Raw genomic sequence first — 26,660 nt, 5'->3', positions numbered from 1 at the left:
CCGCTTCCACGGGACTATCGCCAAGAGCGGCAATTGCAAACGGTTAAATAATTATATTTTGTCTGCTAAGCGCCGCCGATCGCAGTTATTTTGATGTGTCTTTGTTCATACAAAAAAAAAAAAACACAGGCTTGCAACAGCAACAGAAGCCGGTATTAAACCAGCGTCTTTGTTTCTCCATTCCTTTTCTCGCCATAGTGATGCCTTCGTTGTCAAGACTCTCCACTCGGATGTCGTCCGTCTCGAGGGCGACGTCGACGGCTTCTCGCACCAGCTCCTCTGGCAGCGATGCAGGCTCAATACACTCAATGCACAGGGTAACCACAGTGTCTGAGCTCAACCCGAACCCTATGAGGGGCGAAGAGGATGATGCTCTTTACAGGGAGTTCACGGAGAGTAACCTGTACCCGGACATGGACTCTGAGCAGATTGCGCTACAGCGGACGAAGACGAGAGGAACCATTCTGACGACTCTTACCGAGAGAATCCACGCGGAGGAGGACGACCTGGAGAAGAACATCTCCAGGGAAACGGAGAATGAGCCTCAGAACGAGGAAGGACTGCCGACGAAGGACGATGGGCTGGAATTCCAGGGTGTTGACCCTGAGCTGGTGACGTGGTCTGGACCTGATGATCCAGAGAACCCGAGGAACTGGAAGTCGTCCAGGAAATGGAACTCATGTGCTGTCGCTGCGTGGTACACACTGCTGGGGCCATTCTCCTCTACGATGCTCTCACCAGCAGTGTCATACATCTCTGAAGACTTTGACAACACAAACAGCGTTCTTTCGTCCCTGATGGTGTCGATCTTTATCCTCGCATGGGCTCTGTTCTCGCCGCTAATTGCCCCACTGTCTGAGATGTACGGGCGTAAGCCTGTGATGGACATCTCAATGTGGGTGCTCATGTGCTTTAACATTGGCTGTGCACTGTCTCAGAATACGGCACAGATGTGTGTCTTCAGGCTGCTAGCAGGTATCGGTGCGTGTGCTCCAATCTCGATCGGTGCTGGTGTTGTTGGTGATTTGTTCAACAACGATGAGCGTGGTAAGGCCATCTCAATCTATTCTCTGGGCCCAACCATGGGCCCGTGTATCAGTTCTCTTATTGCAGGATTCATCGTAAACAGTGTAAGTTGGAGATGGTGTTTTTGGGTCTTGGTCATCTTTAACGGTGTGATTGCAGGATACGGTACTATCTGTCTCGAAGAGACGTATGCTCCACAGCTGTTGAAGAACAAGGCAAAGAAGCTGAGAAAACTCACGGGAAACGAGAACTTGCACTGTATCTACGAGGTTGCTACAGGGGAGACCATCCTTGGTAAATTCGAGGCTAATTTGACTAGACCAGTGGTGATGTTGTTAACGCATCCTATGGTTTTCGGTTTGGGAACCTTCATGGCAATTGCCTATGGATGTCTATATATACTTATCGTGACATTCCCAGAGAACTGGGGTGGCCGTTATGGGTTCAGCTCGGGTATTGTCGGTTTGATGTACGTGACGATGATTATCGGTTACGGTATTGGGATCATTGTCACTCAACAGTGTGCAGACTACATATACCGTAGACTTACAGAGAAGAATGGTGGGGTATCCAAGCCTGAGTACCGTATGCCGTACCTGTTTGTTGCAGCTGTCTGTTGCAGTGGTGGTCTCTTCTGGTATGGTTGGGGTGCAGATAAACATATGCACTGGCTGTTCCCTGCTGTGGGCTGTGTGATATTCGCATTTGGTGTTATTCCTGTCTTTTTCTGTATTCAAAACTACTTGATCGATATGAGTCCTAGATTTGCAGCATCTGCCATTGCAGCTGCGTCCATTTTCAGATCCTTCTTTGGATTCTCGTTCCCACTGTTTGCACCAATCATGTTCAGACACATTGGCTATGGATGGGGAAGCTCCATCTTTTCATTTCTCATGCTTGCCACGGGTATTCCGTTCCCAATGTTTGTTGCATTTTACGGTGAAAGACTGAGAATTTGGGCCAACAAGAGAACAGAGAAACAACAGATAAAGAGAGACAAGAAAAACCTGGAAAGATTACAGAGGCAACAGAGGAAACATGCGGAAGATTATGAGAGGTTACACCCCAAGAAAGACAGTAGTTTTAGCACTGAATAAGCCGTGGAGGTGTGTTTAAGCATGGGTGCCAGAGCCTCTTTACATTGACAGAAGGTAACTTATGTAGCACTACTCACAATCTGCGGGCTACAGCCTGAATGTAATGTACACACGTTGGTATACTACGAAAACACTCCAATTCTGATTGATAGATAACAACATGGTAATGACCATAATGCTGCTTTCTTAGTATGAGAACAGATTGTGTCATAGTACATCCGGACATTTAATAAAATCCCGAACACCCAAACATCCTAACATCTGTGTTTACACTTCTGCTTCAATACGTCTTCAAAGCGGTTTCAGCTTAGTTAGTTTTAATTCGACAACACTGCGTGATAGAGATAAAGAGAGAGGAAGAGAAAGAGAAGAACAGAGAAGGAGAGAGACAGAGGAAGCGATGAGTGAGGAATACGCTGATTCCGATGCGAAGACAAACCATGAAACCCACGAAGCAATAATCTTTGCCATTGAGCTCACAGACTCTATCCATTTCATAAATGCTTCAACCGGTAAATCAAACTTGCTTACGATTCTGGAGGCACTGGAACAATCCATGGCACACAGTGCGATCACTCTTCCAAATACGGGCTATGGATTGTATATGTTCAATGGGAAGAAAACTACTGAGGATCTTAAACCGGGGATTGAGTGTGTATTCCCTCTTCGTGACTTGAACGTAAAGTCTATGAAGTTGTTACACGATATTCTAAGTGATAGCGTCAGCAGCAACGACGTTGAAGCGCCCTATGTGCCGTTGGATGAGAGGTTTAAGCCACGTACTGTCGTTGAGAGATCCAATAACCCGCTATTTGAACTATTGACAACCTTACAACACGAATTCTTCGCTAAAAGAGAAATGCAAAAGCAATATACAATTAACAAGATCTTCTTGTTTACTGATAACGATGCACCGGTGCAGGTGAACGACGTCGATCAGAAGAACCTGATAAGACGCATCTGTGCTGATCTCGATGACTCTCGAATCACTATCACTCCATTTTTCTTAACATCCAAGGAGCAACCATTTTCCAATGAGTTGTACTCTGAGCTAATGTTTCTACCACCATTGGGTGATCCCGAGGATAGTTCGGATGCTATGTTTGATGGGCCGAGTACTAAACCGATTGATGTTCAGGATATTGCATCACGCATACGAAGACGTAAGGAAATAAAGAGAGTGCAATTCCAATGTCCCTTTATAATGAGATTTGGCTCTACAAAAGAAGTTGTTGTTGGTGTTAAGGGTTATTCCGTTATAAGCCATGAAAAGGCTGCACCTAGCAAATGGCTTTATGAAGATGAGCACGGTAGAAAGAACGTCTATACCTTGCAAAGGAACATTGATGAGACAAAAGGCGGCGATTTTGATCAAACGATAAAGGGATATCCTGTTGGAGTGAACGGCGATGTAATACCAGTTACCAAGGAACAGATCGAAGACCTGGACAAATATGACGATGAATATGCTAGCTTTTTAAGGCTTATTGGCACCAAGGATGAGAGAAGTGGCATCAAATCGCACTACGTCACTGGACGCTCAACATTTCTAACGCCTAGTGAGGATGACTATGAAGGCTCAACGAGGACTCTCAGCGCACTGTACTTTAGTCTCAGATCACAGGCTAAAGTTGCTATACTGTTTGGTAAGTTGCGTAAGGGATCGCAACCGTTCTACTATGCGTTACAACCTGCGAAGAGGCAGCTGTTCCCGGGATCCAAAGTACACTCACCAGAGGGATTTTATCTACACAGGCTACCGTACTTGGACGACCTACGACAAATTCCGAATGCGTTCGAAACACAGCCGGAGCCTGAAGAGGAGCTGAAAGACGCCTCCAGGCTTGTTCTGAAAGATTTGATGTCCTTCGGAGATGAGTACGTTCCGCAAGACGTGAAGAACCCGACTCTGAACCAGCACTACAGGACCATACGGGAATTCAAGCTCCAAGTCGAAAGGCCTACAAAGCAGGAACCGGCCAGTGAACGGGATCGTGCCGTCGCCAACGACGACACTCTACGAGACGTTGACAGTGTACGGAAGGCCATCGAGGCCTCTCAGCTCGACAACGAGGGACCGATCTACAGACACATCACATCGTGGAACGCAACCTTTTCGGGTGTCCAGTAGACACACAGTGGTGTGTACCATGTACTAATACACCCATTGCCATGATCCCCTAAAGGGGTATGCTTTTATAGCTCGTTATATAGCACTGAGTAGTGAGTGATACAGCTAACATTGGCCTTATAGCGTACGCTGCCAAACCCCGTGGGCCTCCCCCGAAAAGTCCGCACAGCGCCGGAGAAGAAGAAAAAAGAAAACAATTGCAAAGTCTCACCATTTTTAAATCCTCTTCAATACCAGCGAGAGCGATCGGTTCCAACTACAACAACCAAGGTTTGCATAGCTCTGTGCGGAGGGTAACGAGATGAGAGCAGCTGTTAGATCCAAATTCACAAACAACTTGTTCTACACGACGTTTGCGGTGGCGTTTGTCACCGTTGCTGGCTCCTCTGTGATGCCATGTCCGGCACACAGCATCAACAACGAAGATGAGACGATGTACAACCAACAAGAGAAGAAAGAGAAGAAACAATAGCACGGGGTATTTGGGTATACTGCATTGCTTTCTTTCTAACGACACATACAAAACAAATGATGGAATTACGCACTTGAAGCAGTGGTGATAGTTCTACAGCTTTCTTTTTAATGACCTTATATATATTCTTCCCTTTTTGCAATCGAGATGGAGCTTTCAGCTTCGTGTGTATGTTTTTTTTTTTGACCGTGTAGATTCCAACCAATCAGCGACGGGGAAAATGTGAATGCTTTTGTCGCCTGTGTGCGGCTGAGGCGACGGAGAGAGGAAAAGTGGCTGTTTCTCCCACCGTTTTCGGAATGTTCTGAATTCCAGTAGAATGATTACGTAACCAGACGCGAACAAAGAGAGGGAAAGAACAAATTTTCCTGTTCAGTTCGCGAACTTTTTCAACAAACTAAGGCGAACAACGGCGAGAAGGAAAAAGGACAAAAACCCAAAAACCAAAACCAAAACAAACCAGTCCATGTTTCCTTCAGCAGACAACAACACGGCGGCACAGGGAAAGAAAAGAGCGGCAATGTCTGACGACGATGTTTATGGCTTTGATGCTGAGCCGAATGCATTTGACCTCTCTAAAGTAGAAGAAGCAGAGGCTGAGAAGAATAGAAGGGTACAGGAGGAGGCCGCTGAGGCTCCGCAGTACGATGATAAAGACACCTCTGACGAAGATGGACACGAGGGAGAAGCGGCAGAGGATCAAGACGAGTACGAGCCTGACGAGTACAAGCCTGAAGATTATGAGCCTGAGAGCATTCAAGGGGAACCTGAAACCCGTGAGCCTACTGAGCCTATTGAGCCTGCTGAGACTGCTGAGCCTACTGAGCCTACTGAGCCTACTGAGCCTACCGAGTCCACAGAGCCTACTGAGCCTGCTGAGCCTACTGAGCCTACTGAGCCTACTGAGCCTACTGAGCCTACTGAGCCTACTGAGCCTACTGAGCCTACTAAGCCTGCTGAGACTGCTGAGCCTACAAAGCCTACAGAACCTACAGAGCCCACTGAACCCACCGAATTCACCAAGCACTCCCAGCCTACAGAGCCTGCTAAATCTGAAGACACACCTAATGTTGAAGATGCCAAGGACGATGATGACGAGGATTACGACCCTACCGCTGAATTAGAAACCGACAATAAAGAAGAAGCCTCGACTACAACCTCTCAACCTATTACTTCATCCACCACCTCATCTCAACCTCAACCTCAGGCTACGGTCCAGAATTCAACAACAATACCTTCCAATAACCCCCTCCTCGATGAGCTCACAAATAGACTGTTGAAGGACCCTTCTTTCTTACAGTTACCTGCTCATGAACAACAGGAAAGGGTCGCAAAAGAGCTTTTGGCATTGCAGCAAGCTGAAGGGCAACAGCAAAAACAACAGCCAAACTATGCTCCGCACCGCTTTAATGATTTAGAAAAGTCACCGACCCATAGAGCCGATCTCTCATCACCGATGTCATCTACAGAGCGTGCCGAGTACCGCCAATTCTTACATGAGGAGCAGAAATACGATACAAAATATCCTCATGCAACCAATTCGAGATTATTTGTTGGCAATATCCCAAGTAATCACGTCCAAAAACGTGAGTTATGGAGAATATTCCGTAAGTATGGAAAGATACTTCAAGTCTCTATGAAAACAGCTTATGGATTTGTCCAGTTTGAAAATTCAGACTCAGTTGAAAGGGCAATAGCAGGTGAGAGTAACGTGCCGTTGTTCAACAAAGTTTTGAACTTGGACATTGCAAAGAACTCTAAACCTGAGGAGATGGCAAATGCAAAATTAAATAACCATCAGCGTTCTTCAAAGAGATCGAGAGATGAGAACAATACTTCTTCAAGATCAACAAGGAGAAAGAAGTTAGAGTGTCAAATCTTGGTCAAACCAGATGCGGGCATGGAGAAAGCCAGAGAAGTCTCAAGGGTTTTTGAGAACAATGGTATAGTTACCGAGTATACACAGTTGAGACACGGCGATGACCTTTCGCAAAGGGTTAGTGAGGCAGCTTATTCAGGAGTGATTGGTGTTGTTGTGATCAACCATTTCGGTGGATTGGATGTTCAGATCTTCCAAGAGACTCCAGAAGGTTCCCTCAAATTCGATGAGTATCTGGATCTGAACACCAACGATGCCTTGAACCTTGTCATTCGTGAAAAGGAAAAGACTGGTTCAAATGCTGGTGCTGGATCTTCCGCCTCCTATGGTGGTTACGAATCTAGAAGACAACGTGAACGCGGTGGAAGATGGGGTGATGCTACAGGTGGTAGTCGTGACCGTGATCGTTATAATGACCGTTATGACGATAGAAGGGGAGGCGATAGAAGACACGGCCGTGATCATGGCAGTGGTCGTTATGATGATAAAGATTACCGGAGAGGCGAGCCTGATGAACGTTACCGTAACGACCATGGAAGAATGCAATCGCCACCACCAACACAGGCGCAGTACGGTAACACTGGTGGAATGTCCCAACAGAACTTGCTACAATCTTTGAGCTCTTTACCACCAGAGGCTATCCAAAATTTGATTGCCTTAGCTGGACAGCAACAACAGCCGCAGCAATATCCACAGCCACCACAACCTCAACAGCAATACCATCAGCAATATGCTCCTCCTCCTCAACAATACCAACCTCAACAACAATATCAGCCACAACAACAATACCAACAGTATCAACAGCCCCCACCACCTCAGCATCAACAACAGGTTCCAACCAGTGCTATCAGCGCGTTGTTGAATTCGTTTGGACAATCCGGTCAACATCCACAAGCTTCACAACAGTCTCAACCACCACCACCACCACAACAACAACAACAACAACAACAACAGCAGGGAGGTAACGTTGCATCTCTATTGGAATCACTAGCAAAGTTCCAAAAGTAGTTCTCAACACCAGTATATATAATATATACATAAACCGTAAAAAGAATGTAATAGTCCGGTATTATTAGTAGTGGTACGGATTAATGGTGTACGGATTAATGGTGTACGGATTAATTGATGTACGGATGAGGTGATGTACGGATGAGGTGATGTACGGATGAGGTGATGTACGGATGCTTTGAAAAAGCCTTCCTTCCCTCTTTGGACCTTTGCGAGGACTCATAACCAAGGTTTTGTGCCCTTTCACGCTTGTCATCTCATCTTGTCTGAAGCCTGGAACACATCAATGGACGAGGAACAGACTGCTGCGATCAGCTCAGTGCTTGAGCAACACGAAGAGAATGTGAAGGTGAAGGCTGAAGACAAGAAAGCAGCCGAGAATGGTTCAAAGGGTAGAGATGAAGAGGGTTCCCACAAGTCAGGGCCAACTGCTGTAACCTCCAGGGCTAATGCTACATCGAAGGCCACGATAAACTCACACAAGGTGTTCTCTGTTGATCCCTCTTTGAAAGTCGGTATTGGTATTGTTAATGACATTGTCGGACCAAGGGCTGGTGATAAGTCACAGGCGCAGCACACTCAACAGCCACCTCAGCACCAACAGGCTACCACTGTGAATGAAAGTGGTGTTGGTGTAGCACAGTGTACACGTTGTAAAAAGGACTATGCCATATATAATGGTAAGGTGTTCAAACTGTGTCCTCACTGCCGTGAATTGCAGAGACTGAGATCACGAAGATGGCAAGAGAAGACCAAAGCCACTAGCGGAAGCTGTAGAAGATGTGGAACTGCCATTCCACAGGACCAGTCTAAATATGTCCTGTGTCCACCGTGCCGTCTCAACTTGAGAAACACGAAGGCCCAGAGATTGGAGAAGGGAAAATGTGTGCACTGCTCTGGAGAGAATGATTCTCAAACATTCAAAGTGTGCTTCCGTTGCAGGGCTAAGGACAGAGAGAGACGGAGACAATTGGAGCTGAATAACCAGTGCAATAGGTGCTCTTCAAAGCTATCAAACGAGGACATGGGGAGAAAAGTGTGCCTCAATTGCAGGAACAGAAACAGAAACAAGAAGTCCTCATCAGCGGAGAAGACTACCATTATGACCTCTTCACAACCGGGATTCGACATTACAAACACGAATACAAGCTCTCTCACACATGCAAATACAACTTCCGGCACAGCAGACAACAAGACTACTAGCCTCCATCCACAGGATCACGACATTCCAACGAAGCAGCAGGTGGAACTGGTCCAACAGTTGGAGGCCAACATGTTTGCTCAACAACCTTGATTTGGTGTACTACAGAGAAATAGTTATCAACAGAATAAATATCGTATTGTGTGTTCTGAACCTCGAGGGTATAGATCGTATCATAACAATTAGTTTAGGATGGCGACAGCGACAGATTGGAAGTCATCGTGGGAAATGCTGACTTTAACAGAGGCGTTTGGAGCAGCCTTTGCAGCATCACCGTGTAACTCAACCTGTGGAGCACCAGTAGAGTCACGAACAATCTCAATGTCCTTCAATTGCGCACCAGCACCTTTAGATTCAACACCAAGGGCCTTGAAAACGGCCTCCTTTGCAGACCAAGTACCAGCGAAAGAGGACTGTGGAGATGGAGCAGACTTACAGTAGGCAATCTCCGCGGCTGTGAAGTTACGCTCAATGAAGGTCTCATTCTCAGTGTTGATTGCAGAGATCAACTCAACGTCAACACCAACATTCTTAGCACCAACGTCAGACGTCAAAGATGACAACACTTTAGAAGTGTGCTTAGCACTCTTTGAGATGTAAGAGTCGGATTGAACACCCTTTGTAGTGTACTCCAATTCTCCGGACTTGACCTTAGAAACTCTAACCAATGGGTCCAAGTACACTGGGTTTTGCAAGTCTTCAGTGTATGGAGCATGCTCCTTACTCTTGAACAAGGTGTTGGTGACAAATGCCTTGTGGTAATGAGAGTAGGCCTTGTTGTGTCTCTCGTTGAATTTCTTGGCATATGATTCGTACTCATCCTTGGACAATACGGCATACAAGTAGTCTGCATTGATGGCAATTGCTTGTGCACCCTTTTGACCGAAACCGAAAGAGGTGACAGAAACAGCCTTGACACCATCAGTCTTGATGGACTTTGATGGGAATAAGAGATACTCAAACTTCTCCAATTCTTGGTCAATGTTATCAGCGTTACGGTTACCAGGAACAATACCACTGTTCAAAATTTGCAAACCACCGTTGAACATCCAGGCACCTGCAGCACCCTTTGGATGACCAGTCAAGTACTTCTGGAACACAGCCATAGATGGGTTTCCTTCGGTTCTGCCCAAATGCTCAAACATCATGTTAAGAGCAGCAGACTCGTTCTTATCATTGGCCTTAGTAGAGGTACCATGCAAAGAACAGACATCAATGTCATCAATGGTCAAACCAAAGGTAGCCAAGGCACCACGAATTGGTGCAATTCTTGGGTTGTTAACAAAGAAGAAGTTACCATAGTAGTCCTTAGCAGAGTTGATTTGCTTCTCAGCCTCATCTTGAATCTCTTGAATTCTTTCAGAAATGTATGATTCTTGCTCTTCAGTTGGCATGCTCTTAGCCTCCTCTTGCAAGAACTCGTACTCAGAATCGATCCAGGATTTAACCTCTCTGACTCTTCTCTCAACTTGACGCTTTCTGTAGGACATGTCCAAGAGGGAAGCGTTGTGCTTCAAATCACCGTGGTGCTCACGAGCAGTGGTCAAAATACCCTTACCTGGAGCTGGAACCGATCTACCAATCTTATCAGTGGCAGTAGCAGTCATACCCAAAATACCATAGATTGGAACACCCATTTCCAAAGCCAACTTGGCGTTCATGATGATTTGGATACCAGAACCTTGAGATTCCATAAAACCGTTTCTTGTTGTGGTAGCTGGTCTGGACATCTCAGATGGAGCACGACCTTGCTCAAATTCATCCAATGTGTTAGAGGTAGCATTCATGTTACCGAACTCATAAGAACCTTCTTCTTGGAAATCATCGTAACCACCAACGATACAGACCTTGGCCTTACCGGAAACGATGGTCTCGAAACCAATGTCCAAAGACTCAACAGCAGTGGCACATGCACCAACAGGGGTCTTAATAGGACCAGAAGAAGACAACAACAACATGTTAACCCAAGCGGACATTGTGTTGATGAAAGACTCTTGCAAGATATCGTTTTGAACTGGTTGATCCTTGTAACGATCTCTGAACATACCACGAAGAGCTGAAACACCACCCATACCAGAACCAGAACAGTTACCAAGCTCGGAAACATGGATGTACTTGTACAACTCATATGGGTCAGAAATACCAGCAGAGATGAATGCTTCCACAACAGCAACCAAGACAAACAGAGTGATTGGATCAACTTGGGAAATGGTATCTTCGGAAATACCATAACGTCTAGCATCCCAACCAGTTGGAATTTGACCAGCTACCAAACGGTCAAATTTGAGGGCCTTTGGAATGTACAAGGTAGCACCCTTCAACAACTTGACAGTGTACTCACCAGTCTCTGCATTTTCTTGGATCTCACATTTTTCACCATGTTGAGCTTTGAAGTGTTCAGCAGTATCCTTAGAAGCTTCAAACTCAGCCAAGTCCTCCTCAATAACGACTTCCTGGATGAATTCCTTCTTCTTTGGATCATAACCGTTAAACAACTCTGGTTCAATCAATCTAATACCACAGTGCTCCAAGATATAGGCCTCGTACTTCGACTTAACGTCCTTGTCTTCAACTGGTTCATTGGTCTTCGCATCAACCCAACCAGTGTATGGTCTACCCTTCAGGTTACCATTATGGTATTTGATGAGGCCCATAATCCAGGCAATTTCGATACAACCTTCCAAGGAGAATTCGCCGTATGCTTCCATCTCCCATCTAGTTCTAGAAGAACCCCATGGACCAACTTCGGCAAAACCAGTGACAACAACGACCTTTTCCAAGTTCAACAGACCTTCCAAGTTTGGAGCAAGCTTCTTGATCTCTTCATATGGCTTCAACTCTGGGAAGTCGAACTTCTGGTTAGCTCTTGGGTTGATTTGAGTTTTAGCGAAAGGTGCATCAGCGTTCTCACCGTTAACAACCTTGTGCTCAATAGCTGTCTCAATAGAAACAGCCTTTCTGATATCAGAAGATTCCAAAATATCTTGTCTCAGTTGGTTGGTCTTGTCCTTCAACTGGGTGATGAACTGCAAACCACCGTTCAAATCAGCCCAAACAGGTGACTTTTGACACAATTGCGTGATTTCCGGAGTCAAGAGACCCAACAAGTTGAATCCCATCTCCGCTTGAGAGAAAGTTCTCACACCCAAGTTCTCAATACCTTCAGAGATGATGTTGTTAGCACTCATCAAACCAGTACCTCTAGTCCAGCCGATAACGGCACCACAGATGGTGAGTTGGTTAGCCCAGTTTTCAGAGAACCATCTGTTGAACAAAGTCTCCAAGGACAACTTGGACTCAGAGTACAAACCATCACTACCAAAAGTACCATGGTTTGGAGACAATGGCAAGATAACTTGAGCTGGTCTTGTCTCAATACCTCTGGAAGACTTTTGTTGTTTAACAGCACCCATAATTCTCAAGACATTGGTCAACATGATACGGTGGGCCAATTCAGACTTGGAGTCAATTTGAGCCAAGTCGATACCATTCTCTGGAATGGCAGCGAATGGAATGATGGCGTCCAAATCCCAACCTAAACCACCCTTCTTTACATCGTCGTAAATGTACTCAACGAGGGCATTGACATCTTGCTTGGAGCCTTGGTTGAATGGAACAACAACCAAAGTCGAACCTCTAGCACCATAGGTTGCGTACATCTCTTGGTAGAAGTCAGTGACCTTCTTGGAGAATCTAGAAGTCGTGACGATAACCTTGGCACCACCTTGCAACAAACCCTTCAAGACCTCTGCTCCAATAGATCCTGCACCACAACCAGTCATCAAGACGTACTTCTCCTTGAAAGTAACACCGTTAACAGCAGCCTGCTCCAAACCATCCAAGTACACAGATGTCAGTTGGCGGTCATAGGACCATTCGTTGTTTGGCAATCTCTTCTTCAAGTGCAAGAAAGGAATGGTTTCTGGTGGAATGGCCTTAGAGACTGGGTTTGAGATAGAAGAACTCTTTTGCAAAGAAGCAACTTCCTTCGCAGAATCAGTATCCAAGTTGTCATCGTTGATACCAGCAACAGTGGTGGATCTGTGCATCTCAATCTCATCGTTGGATTCCAAGAATTTAATCAATTCACCGTAAACTTTCTCCAATTGAATCTTGGATGATTCTGAAACTTCAGTTTGCTTTGTAATGGCTTTGTAAACCTTTGTCAAATCATCAGCAATGGTTGGTCTCTCCTCCTTGGTTATGGTGGAACCTTGAGCCATTTCATGAACGTATTGCTGCAACTTACGAACATTCTCTCTTGGCTCCTCAGAGTAAGAGATGTTACCCTTGTGGTCAACAGTGGTCTTTGGGGCCAATGGGTAGGAAATATCCTTGTAGACAGGGTCAATGTCCAAAACTTCCTTACAGTTTTCAATTAACTGAGAACCCAGCTCGTGAGCCAAGACGTAGTTTTCATCGGTTTTACCCTTCGCCTTGTTGATGTGGTACTCCATGAACTTAATCAAGGCAGCGTTTGAACGGTTCATAATGTTGATAGCTTCAGAGACCAATTCTCTGTCGACTCTCTTCAACAATCCGTGGATGATTTCAAAGTACAAGGTCAACAAGGATTGTCTTGACCAATTCCATGAGGAATCAAAGACTCTGGCCTTCTTTCTAGAGAATGAGGATGAGAGACCATCAATAAAGGTTTCACCCAATTCATTTGTGATGAAGTCCAATTGGCTCTGCAAGTCCTTGAGAGTGTCCTTTTGTTGATCGACAACCTTTGAAGCCTTGTTCAAATCCATCTTCAAGTAACGAGCCAATACTTGCAGTTGTTGACGGGCCAAGATCTTGTTATCCTTTGTCAATTCTTCAAAGGCAGCAGCATCAATTGTGGCACCACCGGCACCACCAGCGGCAGCGCCAGCACCAGCGGCAGCAGAAGCCAAAGAGATACCAGCCTTTGAAGCGTACTTTTGAGCGATGCCATCCAAGAATGCCTTAGCATCACCTTCGTTACCCAAACGAGATGCAGGCTCTTCAGTCAAGGCCATCAACAAGACAGAATCTTGTCTACCAGAACCCAATCCCCAGCGGGATTGCAAGTATTTTCTGGCAACAGAAACAGAGAAACCACCCGGCATCTTAGATGACATCAATCTTGCAATCAAAGAAGAAGATTGTTTACCCAATGCACCGTTGAAGCTCTCTTGGAATTGTTCAGCCAACTCATCCAATGGTGTATCTTCTGGTTTTTCGGGAGTGGCACCAAATTCCTTACCCAAATCACCCAAGATTTCGTTTTGAACTGTAGACTTACCATTGACCAAATCCTTGATAGCCTTAGACATTGGAATCTGGTCCAATGGTTTCTTCAACTTTTGGGCAACCAAGACATGGATCAACAAGGAAGCCTTAACCGGTTCATCTGGGATGTCAGCGACAGGTCCAGCAGGAGCAGCAGCAGGAGCAGCAGCAACGGCAGCGGCAACAGGGGCAGCAGTGGCAGCAGCAACAGGGGCGGCAGCGCTAGTAGTAGCAGCGGCAGGGGCCTCGGTAGGCGCTTCAACAGGATCAGGAGTGTAGTAAATCTCCTTGGAATCCTTAGCGTAACACAAGACTTGTCTCTGCAATGACAAAGCAGCATCGTAGGACTCGTACTTGGCCTTGATGGTTCTGGAGGCCATTCCCGCCAAAGTTGGAGAAGGTCCAATCTCAACAACTCTCTCGGTGTTATAATCCTTCAAGAACACGTCTTGAGTCTCAATCCATCTGACTGGACTGGCAAATTGATAAGCCAAAAGCTCTGTCAAAAGCAAATGCGCCAATTCTTGCTCAATTTCTGGACGCATCGTTTGATTTTATGGTGTTGTTGGTGTTGTTTGGGTGGTGTGTACGCAGAGGAGAAATTGGCTTGTTTATATAGAAAAGCACAATTTGTTTACACCGTTAGCCGCTGGCGATGAGAAGCCCAACGCGTTTTTTTGGATGCCACAAAAACGCTCATTGTAGTTTTTTTTGTTGGCGGGCCAAATTTCCAAAACTTTTTGTTGGGGACGTTGAGTGCTGCTCCTACCGAGTCACGTGATGATAAGACAAATGTTCAGGTGTTTAGGTGTGCGGGTGTAGAATCGGTGCTTACGCGACGCGACGCGAAAGTGAAGGAAAGACGGACGCGTAGTTTATGTGTTTTTTTGTACTTGAGCTTCTTCTTCAACTCAACTCTTCCTCAAGTGTACACATCGCAGAAAGCTCAAGGAATCGATGCACATCAAAAGAATCGTCATCCAAGGGTTCAAGACCTACAAGAACACTACGACAATCGATGACCTCTCACCGGCCCATAACGTTGTCGTTGGTCGTAATGGTTCTGGTAAGTCCAACTTCTTTGCCGCTATTAGATTCGTTCTAAGTGACCAGTACACGAGAATGACTAAAGAGGAAAGACAAGGGTTAATCCACGAGGGTTCTGGAACGGTCCTGTCGGCTTTCGTCGAGATTGTGTTTGAGAATTCCGATGGGAGATTCCCAACAGGTAAAGACGAGGTCGTTATCAGAAGAACAATTGGGCTGAAAAAGGATGACTATTCCTTGGATTACAAGTCCTCTACTAGAACCGACGTAATGCAGCTGCTGGAGAGTGCAGGCTTCTCCAAATCAAACCCTTATTATATTGTTCCCCAAGGTCGTATCACTGCATTGACAAACGCAAAGGACCAGGAGAGGTTGAACTTGTTGAAAGAAGTTGCAGGTGCAAAGGTCTTCGAGAATAAGCTGAAAGAGTCTCAGAAGGAGATGACGAGAACTAAGGTCCAAAGAGATAAGGTTGATGAAATGCTCGAGTTTATCCAGGAGAGATTGGCGGATCTTGACTCTGAAAAGGATGAGTTGAAGAAGTTTCAAGATTTGGAAAGGGATAAGAAAATCTACGAGTTTATCCTTTACGACCACGACCTGGAAGATATTACAACTTCGATAGATGAGATCGATAGTGAATACCAAAATGCTGTGGAAAACTCCCACAAATTTGTCGAGAATTTGGAGAAAAGAGAGGCCCTTGTCTTAGAACTCAACAAGTTCATCGACTCTGCAAAGCACAAACAAAAATTGCTCAGTATTGATTATGATCAGCAGAACTCAATTGTTAATGATATAACGAAGAAGCTGTACCGAAAAACCGCAGAGCTGTCGGAGGCTAAGGAATTGTTTGCTTCTGAACAGAAAACTATCAAAACAGCTACAAAAGCCATCGATCAAATCAGATCAAAGATTCAAGATACAAAGAATTCAATTGCTTCAAAAAAACCAGAAGTTGAACAGTTAAAGAGTCTGGAGAAACAACTGAGATTGGAAATTTCACAGGCAAAGACTAAACAGAATCTGTTGTACTCCAAGCAAGGTCGCTATTCGATGTTCAATAACAAATCAGATAGAAACAGTTGGATTGAGTCCCAGATGAATCAGTTGAAAACGGATAAATCAATGAAGGAGTCTCTTATAGCCACAACTGAAAGTGAATTGTCGAACTTGAAACAAGAATTATCCACTGTTGTTGATCAAATTCACGATATTCAAGATAGCATCAACGGTCCAACAGCACAGGCAGAGATCCTTGAAATTGAGGAAAAGATTGCATCCCTGAGAGATCAATACTCCAGAGAGAATGACCAACGCAAAGCTCTTTGGAGAGAGGAAAACCGTTGTAAGACGATTTTGGATTCTTTACGCGAGGATCTGAACAAAGCAGAGAGACAAGTTGGTCAAACAATGGACAGACAATTGGCAAATGGTCTCCAGGCTATCAAACGTATCACCGCAAGATTGGGGTTGACGGGTGTTTACGGTGCTCTTGGAGAGCTGATCCAAGTTAACCAGAAGTACCGAACAGCTGTTGAGGTGATCGCTGGAAATTCGTTGTTTCACGTTATCGTGGATAACGATGATACTGCAACTACACTTATGAATGAGCTTATCAGAGAAAAAGCTGGCCGTGTGACTTTTATCCCTCTTAATAGGTTGCAAGTTAAAGACCAAGTATATCCAGATTCTAATGATTGTGTTCCACTGATCAAAAAGATTGGATTCAATCCGGAAATTGAAGCAGCAGTCAAACAAACCTTTGGCAAAACAATCGTTACTATTGATCTGGAAAGAGGCTACGAACTTTCACGAGAGTTCAAGCTTAATGCCATCACTTTAGACGGTGATAAAGCTGACAGAAAGGGTGTATTGACTGGTGGTTACTACGATTTCAGGAAGTCCCGAATGGAAGCTATGAAGACCAGACAGGAAAAGTCCAATGAATTTTCAAGTCAAGAGGTTGAGCTGTTAAGGATCAAGAGCTCCATTGACAAGAAGGGGCAAGAAATCTTGCGAATTAGTAACGAGTTGACAGCTCTACACTCAAGTTATGACGAATTGGTTTCCTCCAAGAACAGTTTCAAATCAACTCTGTCGAATAAACTCAATGAGAAGTTCAAACTGGAAGAGTCTTTGAAGCTCTTGGAACAACAAATTACTCAAAATAGAGCTCTGGTTGTCACTTTGGAAACAAAGTTGGACGATTTTGAGAGGGAGCTGGCTTCCGACTTCGAAGAAGATCTCTCCGTAGAAGAAAAGAATGAACTGGAATTGCTAAACAAAACACTATCTCAGCTCGATACTAAGCTGAACAGTACCATTGATGATATTTTGGTCAGAGACTCCGAGCTAACCAAGTTGACGCTTGAGCTGGGGGAGAATTTGGAACCTCGTTTACAGGAGTTGTTGAAGAGACAACAACAGAAAGATAGTGTCACCAATGGGGGGCTCATCAACAAATTGGAGCAGGAAGTTGCAATGTATCATGAAGAACTTGCCAATGCAGAATCATCTTTAATAGAAGTACGTACCAAGAGTGAGGGGAACAACGCTGAATTGAAGAAGTTTCATGAAGAGTTGACTGCAGCTGATGCCCAACAGCGTAAGCTCATCAAGACTCTTGAGAATTTCCAAAGGAACTCAGAGAAGTACATGTCAAAGAGACAGATTTTGACAAAGAGAAGAGAAGATATACAAGCCAAGATTAGGCAACTTGGTACTCTACCGGATGCGGCATTCAATCAGGACGATGAGTTTGATGTCGATGAACTGCTACGAAAGCTTGCTGTTGTAACTAAAGGTCTTGAAAAGTTCAGCCATGTCAACCGAAAGGCACTCGAACAGTATATGAATTTCACAAAGCAGAGAGATAGTTTGGTTGAACGTCGTAAGGAACTAGACAAATCTGAGAAGAGTATTATGGATTTGATGGACCACTTGAGCGAGAGAAAAAATGATGCCATTGAAAAGACCTTCAATAAGGTGTCTGTGTCATTCAGTGAAGTCTTTGAGAAGTTGGTTCCTAAGGGAGTTGGTCATCTCATCATGCAACGTCATAACAAGGATACCGCATCCTCTCAGTATGACGACTATGAAAATGATATTGGTCATGAAGACGACGAATCTAGCATCGATAACTACAGTGGTGTATCCATCCAAGTGTCGTTCAACTCCAAGAATGATGAACAACAGCGTATTGAGCAACTCTCTGGAGGTCAAAAATCCCTGTGTGCCATTGCATTGATTCTTGCTATACAAAAATCAGATCCTGCACCTTTCTACTTGTTTGATGAAGTTGACGCCAATTTAGATACACAGTACAGAACTGCGGTGGCTGATATGATCCACGAGTTGAGTGCTAATGCCCAATTCATTTGTACGACGTTTAGACCAGAGATGTTACAAGTCGCCAACAAATTCTACGGTGTTATGTTCAACAACAAAATCAGTTCTGTCAGTGAAATTACGCAATCTGAAGCTATGGGCTTTATCGAAGGTCAACAGCAACAGCGACAATAACAACAACATCAACGTTAACGATGAATGAAGTGATTATTATGCTAATCTTTTTCCTTTTTCCTTCTTGCTTTATTCTCCTTTAATATTACAAACTTGGTCATATAATGTACACACGTAGTTGCTTGTCATCTCTTGTTAGCATCATCAATCAACCCTCTGAATGCACTACTAACTCTTTTTTTCTTTGGTTTACCACCAACAAGATCACTTGCAGCCTTAGCGTTGAGGAATTTTTGACTTGGTCTGTCTGAATCGGAATCAGAGTCAGAACTTGAGCTGTCAGAGCTTGAGCTGTCAGAACTTGAGCTGTCAGAGCTGTCATTTTCCGACTCGTTTTCAGGTTTCTTAGAACTCGAGGCGACTGATTGTCTGTTGGATTTTGGTGTTAGAGAATCCTGAACATCAGGAACACCACGTGAGGCAAGGTCGGTCAACGAGCTCAGTGATTTGCGTGAGTTGATACCTTTTTTCTTCTGGGATATGGACGGTGTTGCCGGTTGAGTTTGAGAGATTGAGTTATTAGAATTCACAGTTTTTGCAGCGTTCGTTCTCAAAGTTTCAGTCCTCGACGCAGACTGAGAGATCGTCTTTGGTGTATTGACAATTCTTGGGGTCTTTGAGGACTTCTCTTCCTCCTCTGATTCTGATTCTGACTCTGACTCTGATTCTGACCCAGAGCCCGAGCTGGAACTATCTGATTCCCCTTTTGTTTCAGTTTTACCTGAAATAGTCTGCAACGCATTTGGTGCAGCATCTGTTTTAGATGTTGCAGATATTTTAGCAGTTGGTGTACTTTGAATAACATCTGGTACAGGTTGTACCGTTTTTACCGAAACATGTGCTGATTTATAAGCCTCAGACGAGCCCTGTGATGATTGAGTAGCTGGAATCTTTGATGGGGTCTGTGTAGATTGACTTGGCTTGTGAGGTGTGGTACCTTCAAGTTTTTGTTTTTTGTACTGTTCACGTCTCTTAGCGTTTCTGATAAGCTTTTTTCTCTGAATCAACAATGCTCTCTTCTCGTCAAGTGTTGTTGTTGTAGATCCCAATTTGTCATCAATCTCTTTAATTCCAGGTACTTCACTATCTAAAGGCTCTGGAAGGCCTGGATTGGAGAGATGTGCCCTGTGAAGTAATACTCTCTTAAAGGAGCTCAGGTCTGATTCAGATGAACCCATTGGACCAGCAGGCGAAGTAGTTAATGTGTTGGAAATGTTTGCTGCAATTGATGGTTCAGTATTCTCTGTCTGTAACTTTTGAGCAGGTTTCGCTTCTTCAGCATTGGATTTCGTAACGTTTGTGGATTCTGTTGACTTGGAGCTTTCCGGCGGTTGTTCCACCCGAGCTTCCTTAGGTCCCTGAGCCTCAGAGATGTCAGACTTTGAATGAGTAATATTGTTCCGAACATCCTCAAGAGTAACCGTTGACTGAGGCTCGGTCACATTTTGTGAAATCTTTGAAGAAGCCTTGACGGGCTTCTCTGGAGCAGGTGGGTTTAGATCCTCTGTCTTCTGCAGTATCTCCTTCTTGTAAACGACAACATCGTCATCATCATCATCATCATCATCATCATCATCATCATCATCATCCTCGCTATCTTCTTCTTTTTCTTCCTTACTATTTATGTTGTCTTCTTCTTTTTCCTCCTTACTATTTATGTTGTCTTCTTCTTCCACAACATTACCATTGGATGCTGTACGTGAAAGGTTCTCCGTCTTAGTTGGTGTTCCATTAGAACGGCCAAGCCTCTCTGGGAAGTCTAAGTCTGGGAATTTGGCTTGAACAATCTTTTTGAGGGCTGCAACAGCAGCAGCACGAGAAGTTCTTGCAGAACGAGGACCATTATCGGAACCAGTGATTGGTATAGTGAGTTTTGCGCATGCAAACTTTTCCAATTTCTTCTTCACAGATGCTGGGATTCTACCAGTTTCGAAGATCTTAATCACTTCTTTTTTGGTAAACTCTGGGCCAAGAGTCAAAGAGTCCGTTATATCAGCTGGCTGTCCTGATTCCTCTTCCTGGGTGTTGAGTAATTGAGTTGGTTGTTCTTTCTTGTGGTAAATAACAGTATTCTGTTGATCTTCATCTCCATCTTCATCTCCATCTTCACTTTCATCTTCAGATTCTGTAAATGCAGTCTTGTGAACACTAGTATCTTTACTGGAGCTTAAGATCTCACTTAGGGCTGGACTGGATTTTCTACTGATTGGTGCTTTCTTTTCGTCCTCTTGCTTTCCCTTTTCCTCATCCTCTTGCTTTCCCTTTTCCTCATCCTCTTGCTTTCCCTTTTCCTCATCCTCTTGCTTTCCTTTTTCCTCATCCTCTTGTTCTACCTCTTGCTCTACCTCTTGTTCTACCTCTTGCTCTACCTCTTGTTCTACCTCTTGCTCTACCTCTTGTTCTTCCTCTTGTTCTTCCTCTTGTTCTCCCTCTTCCTCTTCCTCTTGTTCGAGAACAGTTCTCTTTGACGGAATTCTCTTCTGTGCCAGTTTCTCATTGATCTCCTGTTCGTGCAACGTAGCCTCCGCAGCATCCTTCAACTGAGGTTCCGGAGCAACGAGCATGCCCGAAGTTATTCTCTTTGACGAAGGTAAAGGTGATGTTGGCAGAGGCTTGTGCTTCTTTGGATCCTCGTACCTGGTCTCATCTTCTTCAGGAGGGGGCAGAGAAACTTCAGAGTCATCGTTGATAGACAAATTGAACGACTTCTCCGGATAGATCTGGTTGGATAGATTGGATCTTCTCACGTCGCTCTCAACATTGCTCCAAACAGAGGTATCACCGCGGTGTGGTTGTTTTGAGATGATTCTCTTCTTTGGTATTGTCAGTGTGGATGAGTTACCACCAGATGCACGACGTTTCTTTCTTGCAACCACCTCCTTCTCCATCGTAATGTCTAGTGGCACAACTTCGTTGAGAAGCAAAACACGAACAACATTGTCCACATCAAAGATATCGCCAACAATGTAATCCGGATCCAAGTCGCACTCATTCGAATCTTGCAACTTCAATATCTCTAGAGGCTCTTCATCCGGGTACAACTTCGAGAACCTCGCTCTAATCTCCAACCCAACTTCAAACAACTCCTTGTCTCGACGTGTTATGTGCAAAAACTTTCTCAGTGGTTGGAATCCAAACATTCCACTGCTGTTTCCGTTGCCATTGCCATTACCACCCGAACTACTGATATTTGACGTGTTTGGCGTTGAAGTCCCCAGATCCCTTGGGAAAGGAGATGAGGATTGAATAGCAGCCGTATTCCCCCATTGGCTTCTCAACGGTTGCTGCTGACGTTGTTTCAAAGCACTTGGAGGAACAAGAACAACTTGTAACTTGAGCATGACCCTTAACCGCTGTGTGCTTTCCTTAGCCGCTGTGAGTGTTTTGTTGCTGTTTTGGCCTTGTTTACTTTTTTTCTCCTTTTTTTTCCCGCTGTTTGAAGGGCAAAGGCTTGTTTTTCCTCGCTTTCTTTGTTGATTGAGGGTAGGAAGAGCACATCATCATCAGTTTCAATGTTTACATTATAGAAACAAAACATGAGTCTTTATAGATGGTACAATATATACGTTTATATACGGCCCCCTCCAAAATCACAACTTTGAAGCACTACGGACAACCTCATCGATAGCATTTGCAACGTATTCGACGTTGTGCTCGTTCAAGCCGGCAACTGAAGCACGACCATTGGCGGTCATGTACACGGCATGCTTGGATTCCAATCTTGCAACTTGTTCCTTTGAGAGCCCTGTGAAGGAGAACATACCTTGCTGGTTGACGATGTGGTCCCAGTTGCCTGGAGTTTGTAGCTTCACGAGGCGGTCTCTTAGAGCCAATCTTTGCTTGTGGATTCTCTGAGACATGGTGATGAGGTCATCTTGCCATTGCTTTCTCAACTCTGGTGTGGTCAATACTTTGGCAACAACCTTAGCACCGTAGGCTGGTGGGTTGGACAGCTCGGATCTTGTAAACACTTGGAGTTGAGACAATATGGCCGCCTTGTTCTCATCAGTTGGCAGCACCAAGTGGAAGGCACCAACTCTTTCACCGTACATACCAACGTTCTTAGCAAACGATTGGCACACGATGATTGGGGTCTCCTTGAGAATCTTGACACCTTCACGGAGGGCCCAGGCATCCTTCTCCAAGGAACCAGAGGCGAAACCTTGGTATGCAGAGTCGAATATAGGAAGGTGGTTCTTCTTCTTGATGGCATTCAAGATTTGCGTCCACTCCTCAGGGGTTGGGTCCAGCCCTGTTGGGTTATGGGCACAAGCATGAAGCAAGAACACTGAGCCTTCTGGTGCGGATTCAATGTCTCTCAGGTACCCTTCCAGGTCCAAAGACTTTGTCTCATCCTTCCAGTAGGCATAGGTAGCAGTCTTGAGACCAATTGTCTCGAAAACTTGGAAGTGGTTGGCCCATGTTGGCTTGGAGAGGTAGACAGTTTCAGACTTTGAATAGAACTTCTTGATGAACTTGGCAGCAACGTGAAGTGCACCGGTACCTGACAGGGACTGGACAGAAACCAGACGCTTCTCTGCAATTGCAGGTGAGTCTTCACCTAGGATAACCTGGGCAGCAGCTGTGACAAAAGGTGCGAAACCTTGGATTGGCAGATACTCATGGTTATAGGAAGGGTCCTCCTGGAGCAACTTCTCAGCACGCTTGACAGATGGAAGCACCCATGGCTTACCGTTCTCATCACGGTAAGCACCGATTCCCAAATCAACCTTGGTGGCTCTGTCATCGGCAACGTAACGGGCCTTCAGACCAAACAGAGCATCTGGTGGCAATTGTTCGATGTTAGAGAAGAGATGTGGCATTGTTTAGTTTGTTTCCAATGGATTGACGAGAAGAAAGAAAGAAGAAAGCAGACAAAAGCAGCATTTCACTACGGAAATTTTCAGGTGACTTATGACTCGATGCCTTTTCTCCACCGCCGGGGTAAAAAAAAAAAAGAAAGCAAAACCGGACATAAAGAAAAGCGAGGGTATATGTCACGTGCTGATATTACTTCCGGGCTGTGATTATGTAATCACCGCTCGGATGAATCGTACCGAAGGAGGATTCAAGAGCTGCTATTCATTCTTCTTGTCCTATTGCAAATTCGTTCTACTGTCACGAGAGAGGCACTGCAGAAGAGGCAGCTATGAATACAACCAACTCTTCCTCACCGTCGGCTGGCTCGTGGCTTATCACGTCCATGCTTAGGGCGTTCAAAAGGGTAGCACAACAACCTACTGGAGGTATCGAAAGCAACGTCGGTGCAGTGGGTTCGACCGCCAATAACCACACCAACAACAACAGCAATGCCAACAATCACAGGTTCACGGTGTTTCACTACTTCATAAGTCCTTACTCGGGCGTTTGTATGATTATGGCCATAGTGCTGAACAGAACTGCGGTGTTTGCCAGCTCAAGAAGGCATAACCCACGCGCACCGAGATGGCCCAAGTGGATCCTCCGTCTGTTTGCCTTGTCCATGATCCTGAGATGCTTATGGTTCGTGGTTGTTCAGTTTGCATATATCTACCATCCATTCCACGACATGGTGCTGGACTACCTACCAGAAGAACGTCAGCCTGTCCATTCTTTACTGTGGAGCGTCTTCATGACTCTGTGCATATCCCAGTTCTTAGAAACGTTTGTGTCTATAACTTCAGGCCAATCGCCTTCAAATGACACTGGGTTAACGTTGTTTGAGCATTCCATAGCATTCCAGGAGTGTCAAAGAATGAAGATTCCGTCGCCTCATTTACTGATCATATGCTGTTTCTCATTGATAACACAACTCACGACACATACCGTGGGGTTGTTGGGCCTGAAGAAGTACCAACTTATACCTTCAACAATCTTGGGTATATCATTTCTGCTGTTTTACTGTTTGACCATATACTATGGTGAACTGGAGTACATGCCTAGCGTCGTGCTGGGATCGGTGTTCCCTCAGTTGTTCGTGTTGGTCACGACAACGTTCTGTGTTGCACTTTACGAACTGAGTGTGTTGATGAACGGTGGTGATGCTTCTACACTTACCTATACGCCTATGATGGAAAACTTGAAAGATTCTCTTAACTTACAACTAAACGATGATTTTAACTCTGCGCTTATGAGATTTGGATATATCATGTTTACAGCAGTGGAGGATAAACAATACGTCAACGAGTTACCAGCTTTGACATTGTCTAAGGGAACTTATTTGGAGCAGCACCATTTAGTAAGTGGATACTTGAACAAGCTGGAGAATAACCCAGACTTGGTGGAGTTGAAGCAGACTAAACCATCAAGTCAAGACATTCCCTTTTACAGAAATTGGAACTTGTACAAGAAATTTGCTAACATGGCTAAGTTGTTACAAGCGTTGCTCTTGTTGGCCATACAACTTATTCGTCATAAACCGAACCCCACGACGAAGAAATTACCAACGCCTCAACTCTATGGAAATCTGCGCCATTCAAACGATTCAACCTCGTGTTTATTGGATGATTCTTTACAATTGGAGGATGTTGATACTTCTGAGGACTTTGTACCTCGTGAATCGGAAGATGAAGAATCTGAAGTCGATCCATTGGAGTACGATTCGGAATTGGATGAACTGGAAATGGATCAAGAATACGTGCCTACGCTGGCGAAGGCACGCTTACGCCAAAGAGTGATTCATCAGACTGAAAAAGCATCGACATTAAATGAATTGTTTACTCCAGATGATATAGTTCACTGGATCTCTCCAAATACACAGGATACGGAAGAGATGTCGTTGATTCATACTATGAGGCTACACTTATCACAGGATAGAAGATTGACAAGAAGACAATATGGAGAGCTGAACAGAGATGGGTTATTAGAAGAGGTTATCCAATGTGCTAGACATAATCACAATGCAAACGATATCGATGATCACGAGCACACCAGTGAGGAATTGACATGTGTTGTGTGTCAAACAGAACCAAGATCCGTGGTGTTATGGCCATGCAAGTGTTTCTCACTTTGTGAAGGTTGTCGTATGAGCTTGGGTATTAGGGGTTTCGGAATTTGTGTGTGTTGCAGAGCTAAAGTGGAGGGTTACAGCAAAATATTTATACCATAAGTTCATAAGCTTAATATTTTATTACATGCAATTGGCTAAGGTACTATCTCCTATTTGGCGTAAGCGTCATAATCATCTCCATCACTGTCGTCATCATCATCGTAATCCAGATCGTGTATGTGTTCTACATCTTCTTCTGCAAGCTCTTCAACTCTGTTTACCTTCTCAAGCACTTTTCCAAGAGCACCAGAAGATGTTGGTACCTTAGATTGAAACGACTTGATAATTTGCTTGGTTTCTTTGGTGTATCTAATAGGATCTATCGGTAGAGCGTTGCCTGCAATTTCTTGTGATTCAGAAGTCATGTGTTTATCGCTTGGGATGTGCTGGTTATTTTTGACAGGGAGATTTACTCCTAAACGTCCATTAAAAGTGCTTTTGAAGCTATGCTTTGAATTTGCTTGCCTTAGCTTGTTACCTGCAAACGAATAAGGGCTGTGCAGCTCTTTTGTGATATCAATGTTAATAGCATTCAGAATCATCTTTTCCAGTACTTCTTCAATATTCTCGTCACTTTGCTCGTTTTGATTTGGTTTGATGAGAGAGTTGCTGTATTCATCTACCAATACTGTGTCCAGAACTGCATATTCAGGGTACTCCAGTTGCCAGGGACCTTCCTCTGCAAAGTAATCATTCTGTGAGCCATCGTGTGTATAAATACTCGTGTGTGATGGCTTAAAGGCTTGTTGATTCGAGGTTCCGGCAGTGACACTATACTTATCATTCCCCGTATCTTGCGTTTGAGGGTTTACCTCATCAATGACATACTTTGTTAAAGGGTCCTCCACTATTCTCTCTGGGTTTGCTGCAAGCTCAGGCGTATTCTCTCCATTCAAGTGTGGCGAGTTTTCCACAATCATATCATAAAGGTCACCAACCATGGGCTCTTCGGGGATGCCTGGCATGTTCATCTAATTCGGAACCAAAAAAC

General features: G+C 44.7%; 11 protein-coding genes across 11 annotated transcripts; 7 read left to right on the top strand and 4 right to left on the bottom strand.

Annotated features, from left to right (window-relative positions):
• Positions 1-350: 350 nt before the first annotated feature.
• On the top strand, positions 351-2,123 carry CYBJADRAFT_131859 (MFS transporter; the record flags this gene model as incomplete). Its single annotated transcript, XM_020213021.1, has 1 exon — positions 351-2,123. One exon carries the CDS (start codon positions 351-353, stop codon positions 2,121-2,123), a length of 1,773 nt encoding a protein of 590 aa, XP_020068307.1.
• Positions 2,124-2,429: 306 nt separating this feature from the next.
• Positions 2,430-4,419, top strand: YKU70 (ATP-dependent DNA helicase YKU70). Its single transcript, XM_020215802.1, has one exon. It carries the CDS (start codon positions 2,524-2,526, stop codon positions 4,252-4,254), a length of 1,731 nt encoding a protein of 576 aa, XP_020068306.1. The 5' UTR covers positions 2,430-2,523; the 3' UTR covers positions 4,255-4,419.
• Positions 4,420-4,426: 7 nt separating this feature from the next.
• Positions 4,427-4,770, top strand: COA2 (Coa2p). The gene has a single exon (XM_020215801.1). The coding sequence runs from the start codon at positions 4,556-4,558 to the stop codon at positions 4,724-4,726; it is 171 nt and encodes a 56-aa protein (XP_020068305.1). The 5' UTR covers positions 4,427-4,555; the 3' UTR covers positions 4,727-4,770.
• A 1,412-nt stretch (positions 4,771-6,182) lies between these two features.
• Positions 6,183-6,485, top strand: CYBJADRAFT_131776 (uncharacterized protein; the record flags this gene model as incomplete). The annotated part of the gene is made up of 1 exon (XM_020213017.1): positions 6,183-6,485. A coding segment is annotated over one exon (303 nt), but the record flags the coding sequence as incomplete, so codon positions are not given.
• A 1,414-nt stretch (positions 6,486-7,899) lies between these two features.
• Positions 7,900-8,907, top strand: CYBJADRAFT_192036 (uncharacterized protein; the record flags this gene model as incomplete). The annotated part of the gene is made up of 1 exon (XM_020217425.1): positions 7,900-8,907. The coding sequence occupies one exon, from the start codon at positions 7,900-7,902 to the stop codon at positions 8,905-8,907; it is 1,008 nt and encodes a 335-aa protein (XP_020068303.1).
• Positions 8,908-8,929: 22 nt separating this feature from the next.
• FAS2 (trifunctional fatty acid synthase subunit FAS2) lies at positions 8,930-14,504 on the bottom strand. The gene has a single exon (XM_020215800.1). The coding sequence runs from the start codon at positions 14,448-14,450 to the stop codon at positions 8,997-8,999; it is 5,454 nt and encodes a 1,817-aa protein (XP_020068302.1). The 5' UTR covers positions 14,451-14,504; the 3' UTR covers positions 8,930-8,996.
• A 523-nt stretch (positions 14,505-15,027) lies between these two features.
• SMC3 (cohesin subunit SMC3) lies at positions 15,028-18,642 on the top strand (the record flags this gene model as incomplete). The annotated part of the gene is made up of 1 exon (XM_020213853.1): positions 15,028-18,642. The coding sequence occupies one exon, from the start codon at positions 15,028-15,030 to the stop codon at positions 18,640-18,642; it is 3,615 nt and encodes a 1,204-aa protein (XP_020068301.1).
• Positions 18,643-18,767: 125 nt separating this feature from the next.
• Positions 18,768-21,983, bottom strand: NET1 (Net1p; the record flags this gene model as incomplete). The annotated part of the gene is made up of 1 exon (XM_020213852.1): positions 18,768-21,983. One exon carries the CDS (start codon positions 21,981-21,983, stop codon positions 18,768-18,770), a length of 3,216 nt encoding a protein of 1,071 aa, XP_020068300.1.
• Positions 21,984-22,167: 184 nt separating this feature from the next.
• Positions 22,168-23,647, bottom strand: AAT2 (aspartate transaminase AAT2). Its single transcript, XM_020213446.1, has one exon. It carries the CDS (start codon positions 23,463-23,465, stop codon positions 22,233-22,235), a length of 1,233 nt encoding a protein of 410 aa, XP_020068299.1. The 5' UTR covers positions 23,466-23,647; the 3' UTR covers positions 22,168-22,232.
• Positions 23,648-23,791: 144 nt separating this feature from the next.
• CYBJADRAFT_175196 (uncharacterized protein) lies at positions 23,792-25,649 on the top strand (the record flags this gene model as incomplete). Its single annotated transcript, XM_020216669.1, has 2 exons — positions 23,792-25,573; positions 25,638-25,649. 2 exons carry the CDS (start codon positions 23,792-23,794, stop codon positions 25,647-25,649), a joined length of 1,794 nt encoding a protein of 597 aa, XP_020068298.1.
• A 105-nt stretch (positions 25,650-25,754) lies between these two features.
• CYBJADRAFT_34992 (uncharacterized protein) lies at positions 25,755-26,660 on the bottom strand. The gene has a single exon (XM_020217671.1). It carries the CDS (start codon positions 26,638-26,640, stop codon positions 25,780-25,782), a length of 861 nt encoding a protein of 286 aa, XP_020068297.1. The 5' UTR covers positions 26,641-26,660; the 3' UTR covers positions 25,755-25,779.

The sequence above is a fragment of the Cyberlindnera jadinii genome, assembly GCF_001661405.1.
Source record: "Cyberlindnera jadinii NRRL Y-1542 unplaced genomic scaffold CYBJAscaffold_18, whole genome shotgun sequence".
Lineage (NCBI taxonomy): Eukaryota > Fungi > Ascomycota > Saccharomycetes > Phaffomycetales > Wickerhamomycetaceae > Williopsis > Williopsis jadinii.
Note: the sequence above shows the minus strand (reverse complement) of the source record. Positions and strands in the feature narration are given on the sequence as shown.